The sequence below is a fragment of the Rhipicephalus sanguineus genome, chromosome 4 (genome assembly GCF_013339695.2).
Source record: "Rhipicephalus sanguineus isolate Rsan-2018 chromosome 4, BIME_Rsan_1.4, whole genome shotgun sequence".
NCBI classification, from domain to species: domain Eukaryota; kingdom Metazoa; phylum Arthropoda; class Arachnida; order Ixodida; family Ixodidae; genus Rhipicephalus; species Rhipicephalus sanguineus.
Window position 1 is genome coordinate 164855389 of NC_051179.1, and position 16694 is coordinate 164872082.

The window sequence follows — 16694 nt, forward strand, 5'->3', positions numbered from 1 at the left end:
AGACAGAGTCGCAAGCCCAAGAACTTACGGAGATTACGATGTTGTCAATAATCTCACTAACAGAAAGGGCATAATTATAAAGCCTACGGACAAGAGTGGCAGTATGGTAATCTGGCGTATGGAAAAATATAAAAACGAGGTTATTGGGCAAGTCAGCACCAACACTCATTCTCGAAAAGCAAGAACACACATCGTATATCATAACGGATTTTCTAGCTAGGGAATTTTTCATACATTTGTTGTACAGATTCTTGATGCCTAACAGTAAGCAAGCAGGCCGCTTCTACGTTCCTCAGAAGATTCATAAGGTTTCTATGGACGAAATAGTCATTACGCCAATTCCAGGCAGACGCATAGCATCTAAGAAGGGCATACCTAATGAGCAGCTATCAAATTTTCAAAATCGTCATTTACGTAACGTACCAGACCACTCTTTCATCCTTTATTTACGATACAGCTCACTTCCTTCGGATTATATATTTCGTTATTGAAACGCAAAGACTATCGAATCAGGCCATTCTGGTACAGTTTTTTGAGTAAGGAAACGCAAGGAAGGCAGATGTCTGTTATTGTTGTATAACAATAGGACTGCTTAAATACGGCAATTTGGCTTAGATTGTACCATGCTGTGGGAATTTCGGATGATTTCGTTCATAGATGCTTTGCAGTATATGCATTCCGTCGGCGAGGACACGTTCAGCCGAATCCGCACCCTGTACGCAGAAGTCATAGACGCTCTTTCAGTGCGCTGCTACCTCCTATGTATGTACCGCAATACTCTCACGATGTCGAATGGCGGGAGCAGGCACTATCAACGCGCGTAATTCGATTAATGCGCATATTCTCAGAACAGCGGTCCCCAAAACAAAGATGGAATCAACAAGTTACACAAGAAAGAATTGTTTACCGCTTCTGACGCTAATCGACTCAGGCTACGGTTAAACAATCGGGACGACGACATTTGTGGTCGAATGCACATTTTTGGCCATCGTGAAACGCGCCACCGTGTTTCCCCACCTTTCTATTCCCGCCCAAAAATTTTGCTCATAAAGATACATGCAGCCGCACTTGTTTCGCTTGTTCATCGTTCAGTTGCTCGATTGGAACGCACAATATCCTAGAACATCTTTGAGAACTGACCCTCATCATCTAGCTCTTAATAATCAATCAGCTATGCTTATGTGCACCAAGGCACTAGAGCTGATATCGCTACTCATACTAGTGAAGAGCTCTGCAGCTGTTAATGTATAACTCTATAATAAAAAAAACTGAAAGAAGCACACCGACCAAGAAAAAATAATACGAAAATATACGTTTCGGCTCCCCAGGCGGAAGTCTTGTTCACAACCTTTGTGAACAAGACTTCCGCCTGGGGAGCTGAAACGTCTCTTTTCGTGTTATTTTTTCGTAGTCGGTGTCCTTATTTTAAATTTTATGCTGTTACTTCCCGACTTGACTGGCTTCCATGAAAACCTCGACTTCACTCAATAACACTGTGTATTCCTTCAATTATGTGCCCCTTGATATCCATAAACTTCAGGAACTTCTTTTTGAGCGAAATGTCTACTCTCCAATATCCATGTCTCGAAAGGCCGTTCATTGCGTCGCAGTGGCCTTCAGTCACCAGAGCTCAACGCAATGCTCGCCCAGGCGGCATTGGCAAAAGAACAGCAGCACGGCTCGAGGCGCGAGCCAGAGAAGTAAGAGGACGCTCTTGGCTCTCCGCCAGCTCGAAGGCTACAGCTTGAGCTGCTGCTATTTTTGGTCCCTGCGTCTCTCTCACTACAAGTTACCACACGTGGTCCACTGCGGTGGGTGCCTCGCCGCTGCGGTACCACGGGACTAGGTCAATGTTTAATGGCTGCTTCGCCGGCGCTTGAGGGCTCAGTCTCACCATGAAGGGATTACCGGTTGGGCCGTCTGTGCGTTCGCTTCAGCGCAAGCTACAGGCTGAATCCAATCACCTAGTATATATGGCTAGATGCCAGGCTTCGAAATCTCAAGCAAAGGCACAGTTGCCTGCTGAAACACCGGAGCAAAGGGAGGCCATTTTACAAAAGCTTACCACGCGCGGAAGCGTGTCAAGACCGGAGCTACTGCCGCCGCCGCCGAGTGCATGGCCCTTGCAGAACCAAGCGAAACTTATCTTTCGCTCATAGTAACTAGGCCTACAATAGTTAAACCTCAGCCAATGTTTCCGTGCGCTTCAACTTCGAGGTTTTTCTGTCGCTGCAACTTACCAAGAGTTCATAAGAACGCTTACCTGCGTGTCATTGACTTGCAGTTTTTTTATGCAGTCGGTAATTATAATGCAGCCAGCATCAAGCACCTGGAAGTTAACAAAGCAGTAGCATGTACTATAACAGTTGTGGGGCTAAGTGTACACGGGAAAGCTTTAAGAAATAATATCTGATGGAGACATCAGACCAAACATGATTTAATTTGGCGTAAGCATACTTTTGCAGGTAATTGTGAGAATTAATAAAAGACGTTCCCCGGGTCATGATATTAAGCTAGTCTTGGCTTTAGAAGAGCCAAGGAGAAAGAAAATGCCCCACCTCCCCGAAGGGAATCGTGAGGAAATGCGAATGCATTTCTTGCGCCGAGAGTACACGGCGCAGTAATTTTAATGGCGTAAATTAATGACGCCGTCAGACATTCGCGTCAGCGAACGGTCGAGAGTGGGGCGCGCGCTTCACTCCAGTGGACGGGAGAGTAGGGCGCAGGGAGGAGAGAGAGCGAACGGCGAGAGAAGGAGCGGCGAAGCACTGCACCTACCCTCTCCTACACTCTCTCCGCACACGCGGGAGCTCCACCGAGCTCCCGCGATGCGAGCGCCCTCACACGCCAGAGCGCGCTCCTCCTCTCCACTCACTCTCCGCTACTCCGCCCACACCACCTGCTCCGGTTGCTAGGGGCGAGGATAAGCGCGCGCGCCCGCAGCTGTTGCTATGGGAGAGGGAGTGAGAGCGGAGAGATAACACCTGCCGGCGCGCGGACACCGACGCCTGACATAGCCCGACTAAGAAATGCATTCGCATTTAAAAACGTAATGTGCGCGATTACAGAGCACCACAGTGATGTTTGTGGGAACTGCATTATTTAGAAGCCCGGATGAGCCTAATCGTTTAAAGGGGCCATGAACTACTTTTCCAAGTAATGAAGTAATGACCTCAGTATCGGAGTTTACTGCCTCCCGAATCGATTGCCGCAACAATGTTTCGAATCCGTCAAGAACGAGCGGAGTTACGGGGGTTTGGCGCACGCTCCCAGCGCTTTCTCTCTTTTCTCGTCCCAACGACCGGGCTGGAAGCTACACAGGGAGGGATGGCACGGGGGAAAGAAGTTACGTCAGCGCGCGTCATGAAACGCGATCGCTCTCCCGCTATGATTCGAGAACGCGAGTGCGGCTACCGTGTACTGAGGAGTGCGGCGCCGGCAAGTGGCGACACCCCGTGGCAAGAAGCGCATCTGATCCGAACGCCGCTCTCGATTTACGTCGGCTATCGGCCAATAAGCATGCTATGTCTCTTGGACGTAAACAGGCAGATCCGCGACGTTAACATGCAGACGCCCCGCCGCCCCGCCCACCGACGAGAGTGAGAACCGGCCTCTGTTTGAAAAGAGGGCGCCTGAGGAAACGGCAACTTCGCGCTCCGCTTGTGGCCTTTACGCGGCGCGCACGACTGTAATATTTGGCAGAGCAGTTCATAGCCGTGTCAGCTTTCCGGAGGATGTGTTTTTTCAACAAGCCCAAGGGGTGCTTCATGGCCCCTTTAAGCTTTATAGGAACCTACGTTGGACTTTAAAAATAAACGCTTACCGTCACTAGGAGGTTTTAGTATAGCGGAAAGCAGCAAACGCAAGGATTAAGCGTTAGCGTCAGCGTTGCGTGTTCCAAACTGCGCGTGCGCAGTACGTAAACGTAGCCCGAGCTCTTACGTACGTACGCCATGTCTGGAATATAGCATTCAACGCTAACGCAGGCAAGGGATTCCGTATACGTAGGGCAAGATGGCAACGCCTGTTGAAACGAGCGCCGTCCACTTTGAACCTTTCGAGTCGTCGGCCTGCATTATTAAACTCACTTATTCGCAAATTATGCTCATATTTGATTTATATTTGAGCAATGATGCTTCGCCCGCCGTATGCTGCCAATAACACAGCTCCATTTTTTAGATGCGCTGTTGATTAGCGGTGCAGGGAGCTTAAAAAGGTTTGTTGACAGCGTACGCTTATGTTTGCTGCTGCCGCGCAGAGATAGCGACGCTGTCTTCATTCGCCTGTTTCCAAGATACGACCAATACGGCCAGAAGTCAAGCCGAGATCTGTCACGATTCGCAACCCTTGTAAAATTCTCCGCGGCAGTGCACGAATCTGTGGTCGGCGATAAGGGACGAGCCCCAACGTTGACTTTGAATCAGCTCGACGTATACTGGCACACTTGTGGATTCTACAGTGAATTTAGTGTTTCTTTGTCTAGATGGCTCCGTATGTGATTGCGTTAGCGTGAGCGGGAATGCCTTCCGCGGTACTAAAAGACCACCAATTGACACGCAGCCCGTTCCGTCTTAGCGTTAGCGTTGCAACGCACGCTGACGCTAACGCAAGCATTTCGCGCTATACTAAAACTCTCTATTTACAGAGCAGGTTCCTTATAATGATATTCATAAAATTTGATATTGTAACCCCCATTCGTTGGATTAATCTTCTATGAAAAACTATTGCGTCTGCCACGAAGTGATCTTCATGCTCTCCCGTCACGTCGAAACGCACTACATCATTGTAGTCTTGGTATTCAGCACACATGTTTAGCAAACATTAACAACGATGATTGTATATCATTAAGTGGCCACTCCTTGCTTTAGTAATAACAGCAATCTCAGGGGATTGACGCGCCAAAACTGCGTTATGATCACGGGCACGCTGGGGGGGGGGGGGACCCATATAATAGATACACAGGGGGTTCCTTAACGCGCACGGGGGAATAGTTTAGTTATTCGCACTCTTGGTACTGACATGGGAATTAAGAAGCTTTGTTGGAATCACTTGAAATGTTTCGAAAGCAATGAAAGTGCGTCAAAGTGTTTGTTGCAGACACTAATAATTGTGATGAGTAGTGACGGCTGACTGATCATGTAGCGCAAAATTTGACACTGGACAAGAGAAGGGACAAAGACGAGCACTCGCCTTCTTCCCTTCTCTTGTACAGTGTCAAATTTTGCGCTGCGTGATCAGTTATGCTTCACCAACATGCAAAACTTCATACTATTATCCACTACTGAGGAACGACATTCACTGTGTATAAATGCTTGCTCCGTTGGAAGGAGAATTTTTGAACTTACTAGTTGCAGAACGGGGTATATATATATATATATATATATATATATATATATATATATATATATATATATATATATATATATATATATATATATATATCCACCAGATGAAACGTTAGTGAGATCATACGGCGCGAAACCAAGGAAAGTCGTACTTTTTTTCATAGCTATATACTGGGCGTTTTTTTAGACGATACATATTTTTTATAAAAATTCATTGATAGGCTCCTGTCCTTTTCGCACATTAACTCTATGCCGAGGCGGAAGTAGGTTTCCGCAGTGACAATGAGGTTGACGCGACTAACTAACAAAAACGCGTTAATTATTTTTTTCATTATTAACTTGAGGACAGGTGTTTATATAACAAAGTTGGGGTGCATGCCAATTTATGGCATATCTGTTTTTGAGAACTCACAAAAGTTGCATGTAAATCGAGATATTTATCATCGAGATTCAAGGGCGAAATCGAAACTGATCGCGCTCGGCGCGCACAAAGTGCGGCGAAACATCGGAGTGACACGTGACAGGGAAGTGATGAAATTTGAATGAAGACGCGCCACAGCAGAGTCTGGTCAGAAAAATCGGCAAGCATTCTGAAATGCACCAGTACACGGCTTATTGTTTCCGTGCGATGGGTAGTGACTATCTGTTTCTTTCTTAAACTATAAAGAGGCGCGAAAAGCTTTTTTGCTGCCTGTCTGCAAAATGAAGCGCCGCAGTGGCTGCCTCCGAGTTTTATGCTTCCCAGACAATGAAGAAGGTGGATATTGCGGTTTTCTTGCGCACAGTTCGAAAGAAGTAGATACGCACGAAACACTACGCGCAAAAGAAAGACAATGAGCGGGCACAAGTGCGATGACTTGCAACATTTCACGGAAACATACGGCCGCGGCGTGCCGTCATTGAAATTTGGACACTCCCATGTGACGAGTAGTTCCGGTCTGACGTCCCAGAACAGTCGCGCCTCGTGCGAGCCGGGCTCGATCAGTTTCGATTTCGACCTCGAAATTCGATTATGAATATCTCAAATTACGTAGAACTTTTGTTATTTTGTAAAAAAAACCGGTATGTCATAAATTGGCATGCACGACAACTTTGTAATATAAACATCTGCCCTCAAGTCAATAATTAAAAATTAAGTTAACGAGTTTTTGTTAGTCGCAATAGTGTCATTGTAACTGGGGCACAGTATTTTCTGAGGTAAAAGATACAGCGCAAACGCAGAAAACGCCCCACATAGAAAAGACACTGCAGACACGCCGCCTCGACGTGGAGTGCCTGAGCGAAAACGGCATTAGCCATAGCATTTTTATTAAAAATCTTTATCCCAACCAAATGGAAAAAGGTAGCTGTCGCCAAGAAATGACAGCTCCCGCATTTATCTTTTAGTTCAATAAAAGAAACAGGAATAAAGTATTTTTTAAAAGGCTGCAGTGCAAACATTCTTATTTCGTAGGCGGTGTGGTGCTTCGTTACTACGTATAGCGCAGCGAATTTTCTTGTTCTGTCAATTTTTCAATGTACTACATCTAGCGTTTTTCCCCTAAATGCGTCAAATCCAGAAACCGGAACTGGGCTAAATTTCATGGCAACATAAAAGACGCCTAAGTGTGTTTCACATTTAAAACGTTCATAATCGAAATGGGGTAATTCCTGATGGTGACGCGGACTCAAAAAAGCAGTTTGGAATCGAAAATGAGCCAAGCCCTGTAAAAGCTTGAACGAAACTGAGCCAGATCCATTAAACCAGCGTTGATCAACAATCGTGGCCAAATCAACCAACGTTGCCGCATCTAATATGATATTATTATATTATTCGAATTAAAAATGTTTAGCCCCGCTATATGTTTGAAGTGCTTTGTTGACAGGGCAACATAGGCCAAAATTTTTTGGAGCAAGCCCCACCATATTGCCAGTACCAAACTGCGTTTTTCTCTTTCACTCAAAGTGGACTTGGTACTTTTAGACAAAAAAAAACGCCATTTATATTCCTCGTCTATTTCTGATCATTGCTTTTTTTCAAGCGAAGCATTTATTGACTGACCTGTGAAGCTGGTGTCGGTGGTGTTCCAAAAAATCCAGTGCCACGGAAAAAAAAAAACACGAGACGCGCTTACCCAAAATCCTGCCTCACCCACAACTGGAGCGCACCAAAGAAATAATTAAATAAAACTAAATAAATTTTCTCTCCGGGGCTGGAGTTCGAGCCCGGGTCCTCCCAGTCGGAAAGCGAGTGCGTTTACCGCTCGTTGAGGTGTCCATGCTTGTCCATTGTTAAGTAATTAAGTATAATACTAATTGTAATAATACGAGTGTATTCTGTAGACAATGCAAAAAAAAATTGCGGGTAGTTTACACTAATCGCGCAAAGCTTCGCACAGCGAAGCACGGGCTTGTCGCCGCTCGTATTCGCTGTCAACCGATACGTCTAGCTTCGAGATGCGCGGCTTTCTCCCCGGAAGCACGCAGCGAGGTTATCCACTCTAGAGTGGTGCTTGCGCGCAATGTCTCCGTCGGTGGGCGTGGCTTAGCCACTGCGCACGCCCGGCTTCGTCAGGTGGTGCGGTATCTCGTCGCTAGACGACGCGATGCTTGCTTTATCTTCCTTTCTACCTTTTTTTCTCTCTCTGCTTCTTTATCTGACTTTCGTTGTCTCTCTCTCACTTTCTTTTTCTTTCTGCATTTCTTACTGTTTCTTTCTGTGCTACGCTTTATTCTCTCCCCTCCTCCTCACCATCACATCTCTCCTCCTCACGCTCGATTCCCTTTCCCAACCCCTAACTATACCATACCTTGTATAATGTACACAATACTATGCAATGTTATGCTATGCTCTGCTAGCGTGCATGGATAGCATAGTGGTTAGGACGGTCGCCTTCGCTTCTATAGGACGCGGGTTCCTCTCCTGCCTCGTGAAACTTTTTTGCGGGAAGAATTTTTCTTTTTCTCCTTCTTTTTCATCTTTCTTTTTGTCCCTTTGTTTGTTTCACTCCCCGTTTCTTTCTGTCGCTCTCCGTACTCGTTTATAGGGTTATTACACACCACGCCGTAGCGGTGAGTAGATCGGATCTGCCCAAATTCTGTGGCACATACCCGTTCATGATGATGATAGTTTTTGGCACGGTCACACAGTTTACGCCGAGCTAGAACAGTTTCACTGTTACTATAAAAGCATATGGGAAGAAGACGGTCATGCGCGAGCCGCGTGTTTGAGATCCCTCTTCTAAACGATTGAGTCACGCAACCTGTGGAAGTGCTTCGTCAACCGCTGATGCTAAACAAACTGCCGGAGCAGGGTCTCACATCCGCATACGCGAGAATCCTGCTGAGCTCTAATTTGGCGTTGCGTTGCATCGTAAACGTGGGCACCTTTTTCGCATCGTAATCACTTGACATACATTCTACACAAAAGGACGCCTTTACGTGTCGCTGTCACAACGTTATTACAAATATATGGACACTATCAGCTGGTTTTGGCGTCGCCGTCGCCGTCATGTCCCGGATATGTATGTGTATGTATATATAAATAAAAGCCACAAAGAAAAAGACAAGGAATAAATTTCCCGAAGCGCACCACCGGGATTCAAACCTTCGATCCCTCGCTCCGTAGCGCGCTGCTTAAACAACTCGGCCACGCGCCACCGGCTGTTTAACATAACAACGGCGAACTATTTATACACACCGTTTAAGGCTAACTGCACGTACAGCTCGGAGGTGCTTCAGTATGTGTATTAAAGACGATAGTCTTTCTTGGGGAACTTAAACGCAGAAATTTTGGTCTGTCTTTCTGTCTGTCTGTCTTTCTGTTTGTCGGCACGTCCCTCGATTCAGACACTCGGCCAAAGTTGAACCACTTGCCCAAGGGCCAGCCGTCTTCAACTGGTACGACTGTTCATACTTGTGAACGTTGTCGATCAAAAAGTAAATATCATGCATATCTGAGGTGCAACATCACTAGGTAAGTATTAGGTGGCGTGTTCCTTTAATAGAAAATGCATACATACGTAATTTTAAGGACCCTAGTTTCTTAAGCTGCGCTGAAAATGCATAAGAATGGAAGCTTGAGCGAGTTGGTATGCGTTCATCTTTGTTGAAACAGCGCTCACTAGACGACGACGAAGTAAAAGAAAGCACAGGACAGGCGCTGCCTGTCGTGTGCCTTCTTTTACTTCGTCGTCGTCTAGTAAGCGCTGTTTCAACAAAGCTGAAAATGCGACTGCGCTGAAATTTGCCTTCCTCCGTGCCCTTCGCACGAGCTCATTGTTGTGTTTCGGTTTAGGTTCTGTATTGCACTGTACGAATGCCATGGCTTGGTGTTGAAAAACTTTAGTTTTGAGAAGGCCAAGAAGGTGAAAAAAAAATATTTAAAAAATGAAAAAGCAGCGTTTGGGCGGCCTTCAGGCTGCCGGTTGTGGGCGCCGCTCTGGCGTTCCTGTTTTACCCAGGCGACGTGTAAATAAAAGAGTGTGTGGAGAGTACTCGTTAAGTGCGGACGTTTCTCTGCTTCAGCGCTTCGCGCCAAACCGCGTTTTCGGGCTGGCTGGCGTCCCCGCCGGTCGCGTTGGTCACCGCTGGTCTTCGCCTGCTGCTGCGCCGGGACTACCAGCACGCAACACAGCACTCATGTTTCCCGACGTATTGCCACATGGCGTCCATATCTCACACAGCGCCTCTTCTATCGTCTTTACACGACATTTGCAGCGAAGCACGCAGATACGCGGCCAATTTTATCACCCGCGAGATTGCCCGAAGGGCGCGCTTTAAAGCAGCGCTCCTACATTTTCCTTCAGAGGCGCACTGACAAATTGGCCGCGTATCTGCGTGTTTCGCTGCAAATGTCGTGTAAAGACGATAGAAGAGGCGCTGTGTGAGATACGGACGCCATCTGGCAATACGTCGGGAAACATGAGTGCTGTGTTGCGTGCTGGTAGTCCCGGCGCAGCAGCAGGCGAAGACCTTTGCAGAGAAACGTCCGCACTCAACGAGTATTCTCCACACACTCTTTTATTTACACGTCGCCTGGGTAAAACAGGAACGCCAGAGCGGCGCCCACAACCGGCAGCCTGAAGGCCGCCCACAACGCTGCTTTTTCATTTTGAAATATTTTTTTTCACCTTCTTGGCCTTCTCAAAACTAAAGTTTTTCAACACCAACCCATGGCATTCGTACAGTGCAATACAGAACCGAAACCGAAACACAACAATGAGCTCGTGCGAAGGGCACGGAGGAAGGCAAATTTCAGCGCAGTCGCATTTTCAGCTTTGTTGAAACAGCGCTCACTAGACGACGACGAAGTAAAAGAAGGCACAGGACAGGCGCTGCCTGTCCTGTGCCTTCTTTTACTTCGTCGTCGTCTAGTGAGCGCTGTTTCAACAAAGATGAACGCATACCAACTCGCTCAAGCTTCCATTCTTATGCATTTTCAGCGCAGCTTAAGAAACTAGGTCCTTAAAGTTACGTATGTATGCATTTTCTATTAAAGGAACACGCCACCTAATACTTACCTAGTAATGTTGCACCTCAGATATGCATGATATTTACTTTTTGATCGACAACGTTCACAAGTATGAACAGCCGTACCAGTTCAAGACGGCTGGCCCTTGGGCAAGTGGTTCAACTTTGGCCGAGTGGCTGAATCGAGGGACGTGCCGACAAACAGAAAGACAGAGCTCTTTGAGGAGTACTCCGCTCTCTCTGGCGCGTACTTGAATACCGACAAAAGCAAGGTGATGCGCTTTGGAGACTTCGCCGATGATCTCCCAGGTGGAGTTGAATTCGTGGACGCGGTCAGAGTTCTCGGAGTTATCTTTGAAGAAGGGAGCATCGCAAATAGAACATGGGAAGACGCAATAGCCAAAACGAGGGACGTGATAAACAGGACATCGGAATACAAGCTGCCACCGCAGTGAGGGCAGGTGTGGTGAAGACGCAGGCGTGCGCGTATGCTCACTACATCGCACACGTTGCGCTGTTGCCGCGCAGTTTCGCACAGCGCCTCAGGACACTTACGGGAGCATTTATATGGGAACATAAACCTGCCAAGGTTAAGACTAGTTGCCTCAGTCTGCCCGTAGAGCGCGGCGGTCTGGGTCTACCGGATATTAAGATCTTCTCTAGAGCATTGACAGCAAAAACAGTCTCTAGGTTGTTTGCTGATCCGGACTATCCAGGAAAGAGCCTTCTAATGTACTGGACAAGTACTCTAAAGGCTACGTTTACAACGGAGAGATGCAGTGGACCGCAAGCTGAGAAACCGCTCGAGTTTTACAAGAGTGTGTGCGACTTTAGGCGCACAGTAGATCAAAAAACGGAGGGGAAAGGGTTTGAAGAACTAGCGCCCATAGAATTAAGTTACTTTATGACGAAAGAGACACTAGTAGACGAAGATAAAAGAAAAGCGAACCCAAGCCGATGGAAGACTTGGAAGAAAAGCAAAGTCCCTGAAGTGGTTCGCGAATTTGACTGGCTGAGAAGATGGAGCGTGTTGCCGACGCGTCAACGCCTCGCCAGATTCCACGTGACACCAAATGATAGATGCGTGAACTGTGGGCAATCCGAGACCACTAAGCATGCGTTATTCGAATGCGTTGCTACAAAGGGTATATGGTACCTTGTTTGGCGCACCTTTGGAGTTAGAGCTACATCGCTGTCCCAAAAGAATAACGGCAAGTTTGCCCAATTGATACTATTGGTGACAATGTACGTGATCTGGAGACGTCGGTGCCAGGCAGAAGCTCGTCGGCAACCACAGCGTGCAGCGTTTCCAGCCATGCACCGTATTTATCAAATTGTATTCGGATACCTAGTTGACGAGCTGGAAGCGAGTGGTGTTGATGCCTTCTTAAGGCGCTGGCACACACGGTTTTTCGCATTACGTAGGGAGAAACTGGAATTTCCAGCAGCGCCATACTGAAGTCAGAAAAAGAAACAAGTTACCCGACTCCCCGTGCTACACTCCCCCCCCTTTCTTTTTCTCCCCTCTTCTTCCTTTTTTTTTTCCTCATCTCCTTGAGAAGATGCTTTAGTTAATTTGGTTGTTGTTTTATAGTTCCTCGGTAGCGTACAGTGTATTACCCCAGCCACTAATTGCGTCTAGCGTTTGTATAAGTTACACTGACGCAATTTATAAGTATTTAGTTTATAACTGTCTCTCGCGCTTGCGTGTACATGTTCAATAAACTTTCCTTTGTGACAGAAAGACAGACCAAAATTTCTGCGTTTAAGTTCCCCAAGAAAGACTATCGTCTTTAAAAGTGGCCCCTTTCTGTACCCACTGACGATGTGGAACGCCGAGTAAACGGAGGGTGCCTCGACGTGCTCGTTCGGAAGAGGGTGGAGACACTGCTTTTGTGGAGGCCATATTGGTTCTAACGTTCGCGTTCGGCGGCTATGCCTCGCATGCAAAGATGGAAGGATTTCAGCGAAATGCGCGGTAATTTGTCTCTGTTTATCCCTTCTGGCTGTAGGTCTTGCACATATAATGTTGGTAAGAAATAGGTTAGGCACTTATTATTAGGCACGAAGCATATGATGGCGAAATAAAGGTATTTAGAGCGTATCAATCGGTCTATCTATCTCACTGGCTGCGTAGGTCCTCGTGCTCTCGCAGCCGATTGATTAAGTTGACGAGTACGAAAGTTGACAGGACATAACAGCGTAAGATGAAAAAAAGACTTAATAATTGGGATTAGCTTACTCTGGCTTAATCCGGGTGGGCTTAACGTGACCATGCTCCGGCATCCAACAGGCTAGACAATCTCAACTCGTTCAAAATTCCCTTGCTCGTGATTACCTCAATGTGGATTAGCTTAATCCGGCTTAATCCACATTGCCTTATTGTGGTTATACTCTCATCCAACTGGCTAGGCAATCTCACCTTACTCAAAATAGCTTTCTTTAAGATTAGCTTAATCCGGCTTGATTCACACTGTTTTGTGGCCATACTCTCATCCAACTGACTAGACTAACTGAATTTACTCAAAATGGCTTGTTCAAGATTACATTAGTCCGGATTAGCTTAATCTCACTTAATCTCTATTGTCTTATTGTGGCCATACGCATCATCCAAATGGCTAGGCAATCTGAACTAAATGATAAGAGACTTGCTCACGACTAGCTTAATTCAGATTAGCTTAATCTGTCTTAATCCGGATGGGCTTAACGTAGCCATGCTCCGGCATTCAACAGGCTAGACAATCTCAGCTCACTCCAAATTCACTCGCTCGTGATTAGCTTAATGTAGATTAGCTTAATCCAGCCAAAGGGAGAGTTGGGCTAGTTGGTTGAGGTTCGTCCGGCTTAATCCCTATTGTTTATTGTGGTCATAGTCATCCAACTGGCTAGACAATCTCAACTTACTCAGAATAGATTTCTTCAGGATTAGCTTAATCCGGCTTAATCCGGGCTGGCTTAAATTGACCATGCTCAAGCATGCAAAAGGCAAGACAATCTCACTCCAAATTCACTTGCTTGTGATTGGCTTAATGCGGATCAGCTTACTCCGGCTTAATCCACACTGTTTTGTGGCCATACTCCATCATCCAACTGACTAGACAAACTGAATTCACTCAAAATGGCAGGTTCGAGATTACATTAGACCGGATTAGCTTAATCCGGCCTAATCCGGGCTAGGTTATTCCGGCTTAATCTCTGTTGTGGTACTGTGGTCATACTGAGTCATATAAATGGCTCGGCCATTTCAACTTACTGATGAGAGACTTGCTCACGATTAGCTTAATTCGGCTTAATCTGACTTAATCCGGATGGGCTTAACGTGGCCATGCTCCTGCATCCAACAGGCTAGAAAATCTCAACTCACTCCAAATTCACGTGCTCGTGATTAGCTTAATACGGATTAGCTTAATCCGGCTTAATCCACATTGCCTTGTGTCCACCTTATTGTGGCCGCCTTATAGACTTATTGTGGCCATATTCTCTCATCCAACTGGCTAGGCAATCTCAGCTTACTCATAACTGGATGGTTCAAGGTTCGCACTACCTTAATCCAGCTTAATCGAATTGAATCGGATCGGCTTAATGTGACCATACGCAGTGACCCAAACGGCTAGACATTCTCAATTCACTCAACATTGACTTGTTCAGGATTAGCTTAACCCGGTTTTATTTAGTCATGCTTAATCCAAAAGAACATAGCCTAGTTGGAAGAGCTTGGGTGGGGGCTAGTTGGAACATACTGTAGAAATTTTTTTAGTGCTGCAAAGTTGAGGACAAAAAAACATGGACAACACAGACGAAGCGCATCTAACGACTCGGGTCTGATCTACCTCATTGCTATGCCATCTCATCTTGGACCGGATGAGGATGATCCCACATAATCTCCACTAATCTTGCCTAATCCCATTTGATAGGTATCTATCAGTATTGATTGGTATCGACTAGCGTTAAATTGGCTTGTCCAAACTCAATGAGGCTGCGATATACTGGCCTAACTAGGCCTTTTCTAAGCTTACCCTGGTTTAATCCGGCAGCTTAATTGGTATGAGTGAGTATCAATCAGTAATGATTTGTCTCGATTGCTATTGATTGTTTTGACTATGCTTATTTAGCATGAGCTATGATAAACTTGTCTTGACTAAGCTTATCTAAGCTTATCGGCAAGGTAGCCGAAGCATCTATTCACTCCGCACGGCTTAACGCCAAGCTTAACATCCTCTTTGTAAAAGCAGCTTCACACGATGATTATGTGATGCAGCTATAGCGAGACAAGCTATCATTTCTTTAACAGCATGCTCACTGCCAGCAATAAAAGATGCACGGTCACATGCTCGACAAGTCAACAACTAACCTCGTACACCTTGGTGCTGTCCGTCGGATGCCAGCGGTCGCGTTTCTCTTGTGCTTCCCATTTTTTTCTTCGCTCGCTGTTACGATGGAAGCAAAACATCCGCTGGCCTTTCGCGTGTGAACTAGCACACAGTTGCACACAGTTGCACACAGCAGCCTGTCATGGCGGCCAAGGAGCGGATCTCAATACGTCAAGTACAACGTGTTTACAGCACCGTTCCCGCGCTAGCCGCTGCGCGCCGCCCGACACTTTTGAACCAATATGGCCGCCAGGCGGTACGGAGTCTTTCAAAAGGTGTCTCCACCCTGAAGCCGAGGCGCGCGCACATCGAGGCACCCTCATTAAACGTGAAGCCAACATCAAGGGGTTTTAAGTAAACGATGCGTCAGACGCCACCGTGCGGCAGGAGACGCGGAAGGGTCTCTCCACGCGCCGCAGTTTTAAAGAAAAAATCACAGCATATCCACTGAGTGAATGATGATGAGTGAGCGAAGCTGCGGAGGTTCATCGGTAAACCGTGAATCTTCCGTGAATTCTGCCCAGTACATCATCACCGACGTGAGATCGGGCGCGTTTATACTAAAGGTTCGATGAGAGTTATGACGACTTGCAACTTACTTTAATTTTACATGTACGCTGTGAATTTTCATTGTTTAATCACGCCCAGGAGAAATCGCACACACGCACTACCTTGGAGGTCAAAATCCAGTGCCTATATATACGGGGTGGTCAGTGAACGGTTGTGCAGCGCGAGCGGTCGGTTTTTTCAATCAAGACGCTGCCGCGACGCTGCCTGCGACGGCGCCGCTGCGCCGCGAGGCCAGATAGGGGGGGGGGGGGGGGCGTAGGAGAGGAGAAACATCTGGCGTCTTTCGTTAAGGAGCTGGCGTCTTTTAGTTTTGCTTTAGAAACATCTGGCGTCTTTTCGTTTTGCTTTTAGAAAACATCTGGCGTCTTTCGTTGGTTTATTTCATCAATCAACGACGTTTTGAACAAAATTTTTATTGTTTAATCACGCACAGGAGAAATCTCACCAGGCACTACCTTGGAGGTAAACAATGGCTGCTAATGGGAATGAGAGACAGAAGAAGTCGGCTTTTAGCTAACACTTACATTTCTACTTCTACTAACGTTTCCGGCTGCTAATGGGGAATGAGAGACAGAAGAATTCGGCTTTTAGTTAACGCGCACGCTGCGAATGTTTTATTGTTCAACAACGCACAGGAGAAATCTCCCACCGGCACCACCTTGTAGGTCAAGATCTGGTACTAGCGTTAAGACTGGTTACGCACTACGACGGGGACAAACGGGTGCCGCTTTAGGGAGCTTCGCCCCTAAAAGAAGTCTAAGAGCGTTGTTTTGTAGCGATCTGCTCAAGCATGAAGACGTAACTACCGTAAGAGTTAGTTCGCGCTCGTCCTGTTTGTACCTGTGCGTTCTTTTCCAGTGTCCTTCCTTGTGTTTGAGCAGTGCGCTGCAAGTGTCCAACTGTGACCGTTGTTAGTTCGCGGTCGTCCTGTGTGTGTTCTTTTCGTCAGACTTTTGCG

General features: G+C 46.6%; 1 protein-coding gene across 1 annotated transcript in view; it reads right to left on the minus strand.

Moving 5' to 3' along the window:
• Nucleotides 1-16694, minus strand: part of LOC119390875 (uncharacterized) — a 62724-nt gene that overhangs the window by 19727 nt on the left and 26303 nt on the right. The window contains exon 3 of the mRNA XM_037658580.2: nucleotides 2264-2329. Coding sequence (XP_037514508.2) covers nucleotides 2264-2329 — 66 coding nt within the window. The remainder of the gene's footprint in view (nucleotides 1-2263; nucleotides 2330-16694) is intronic.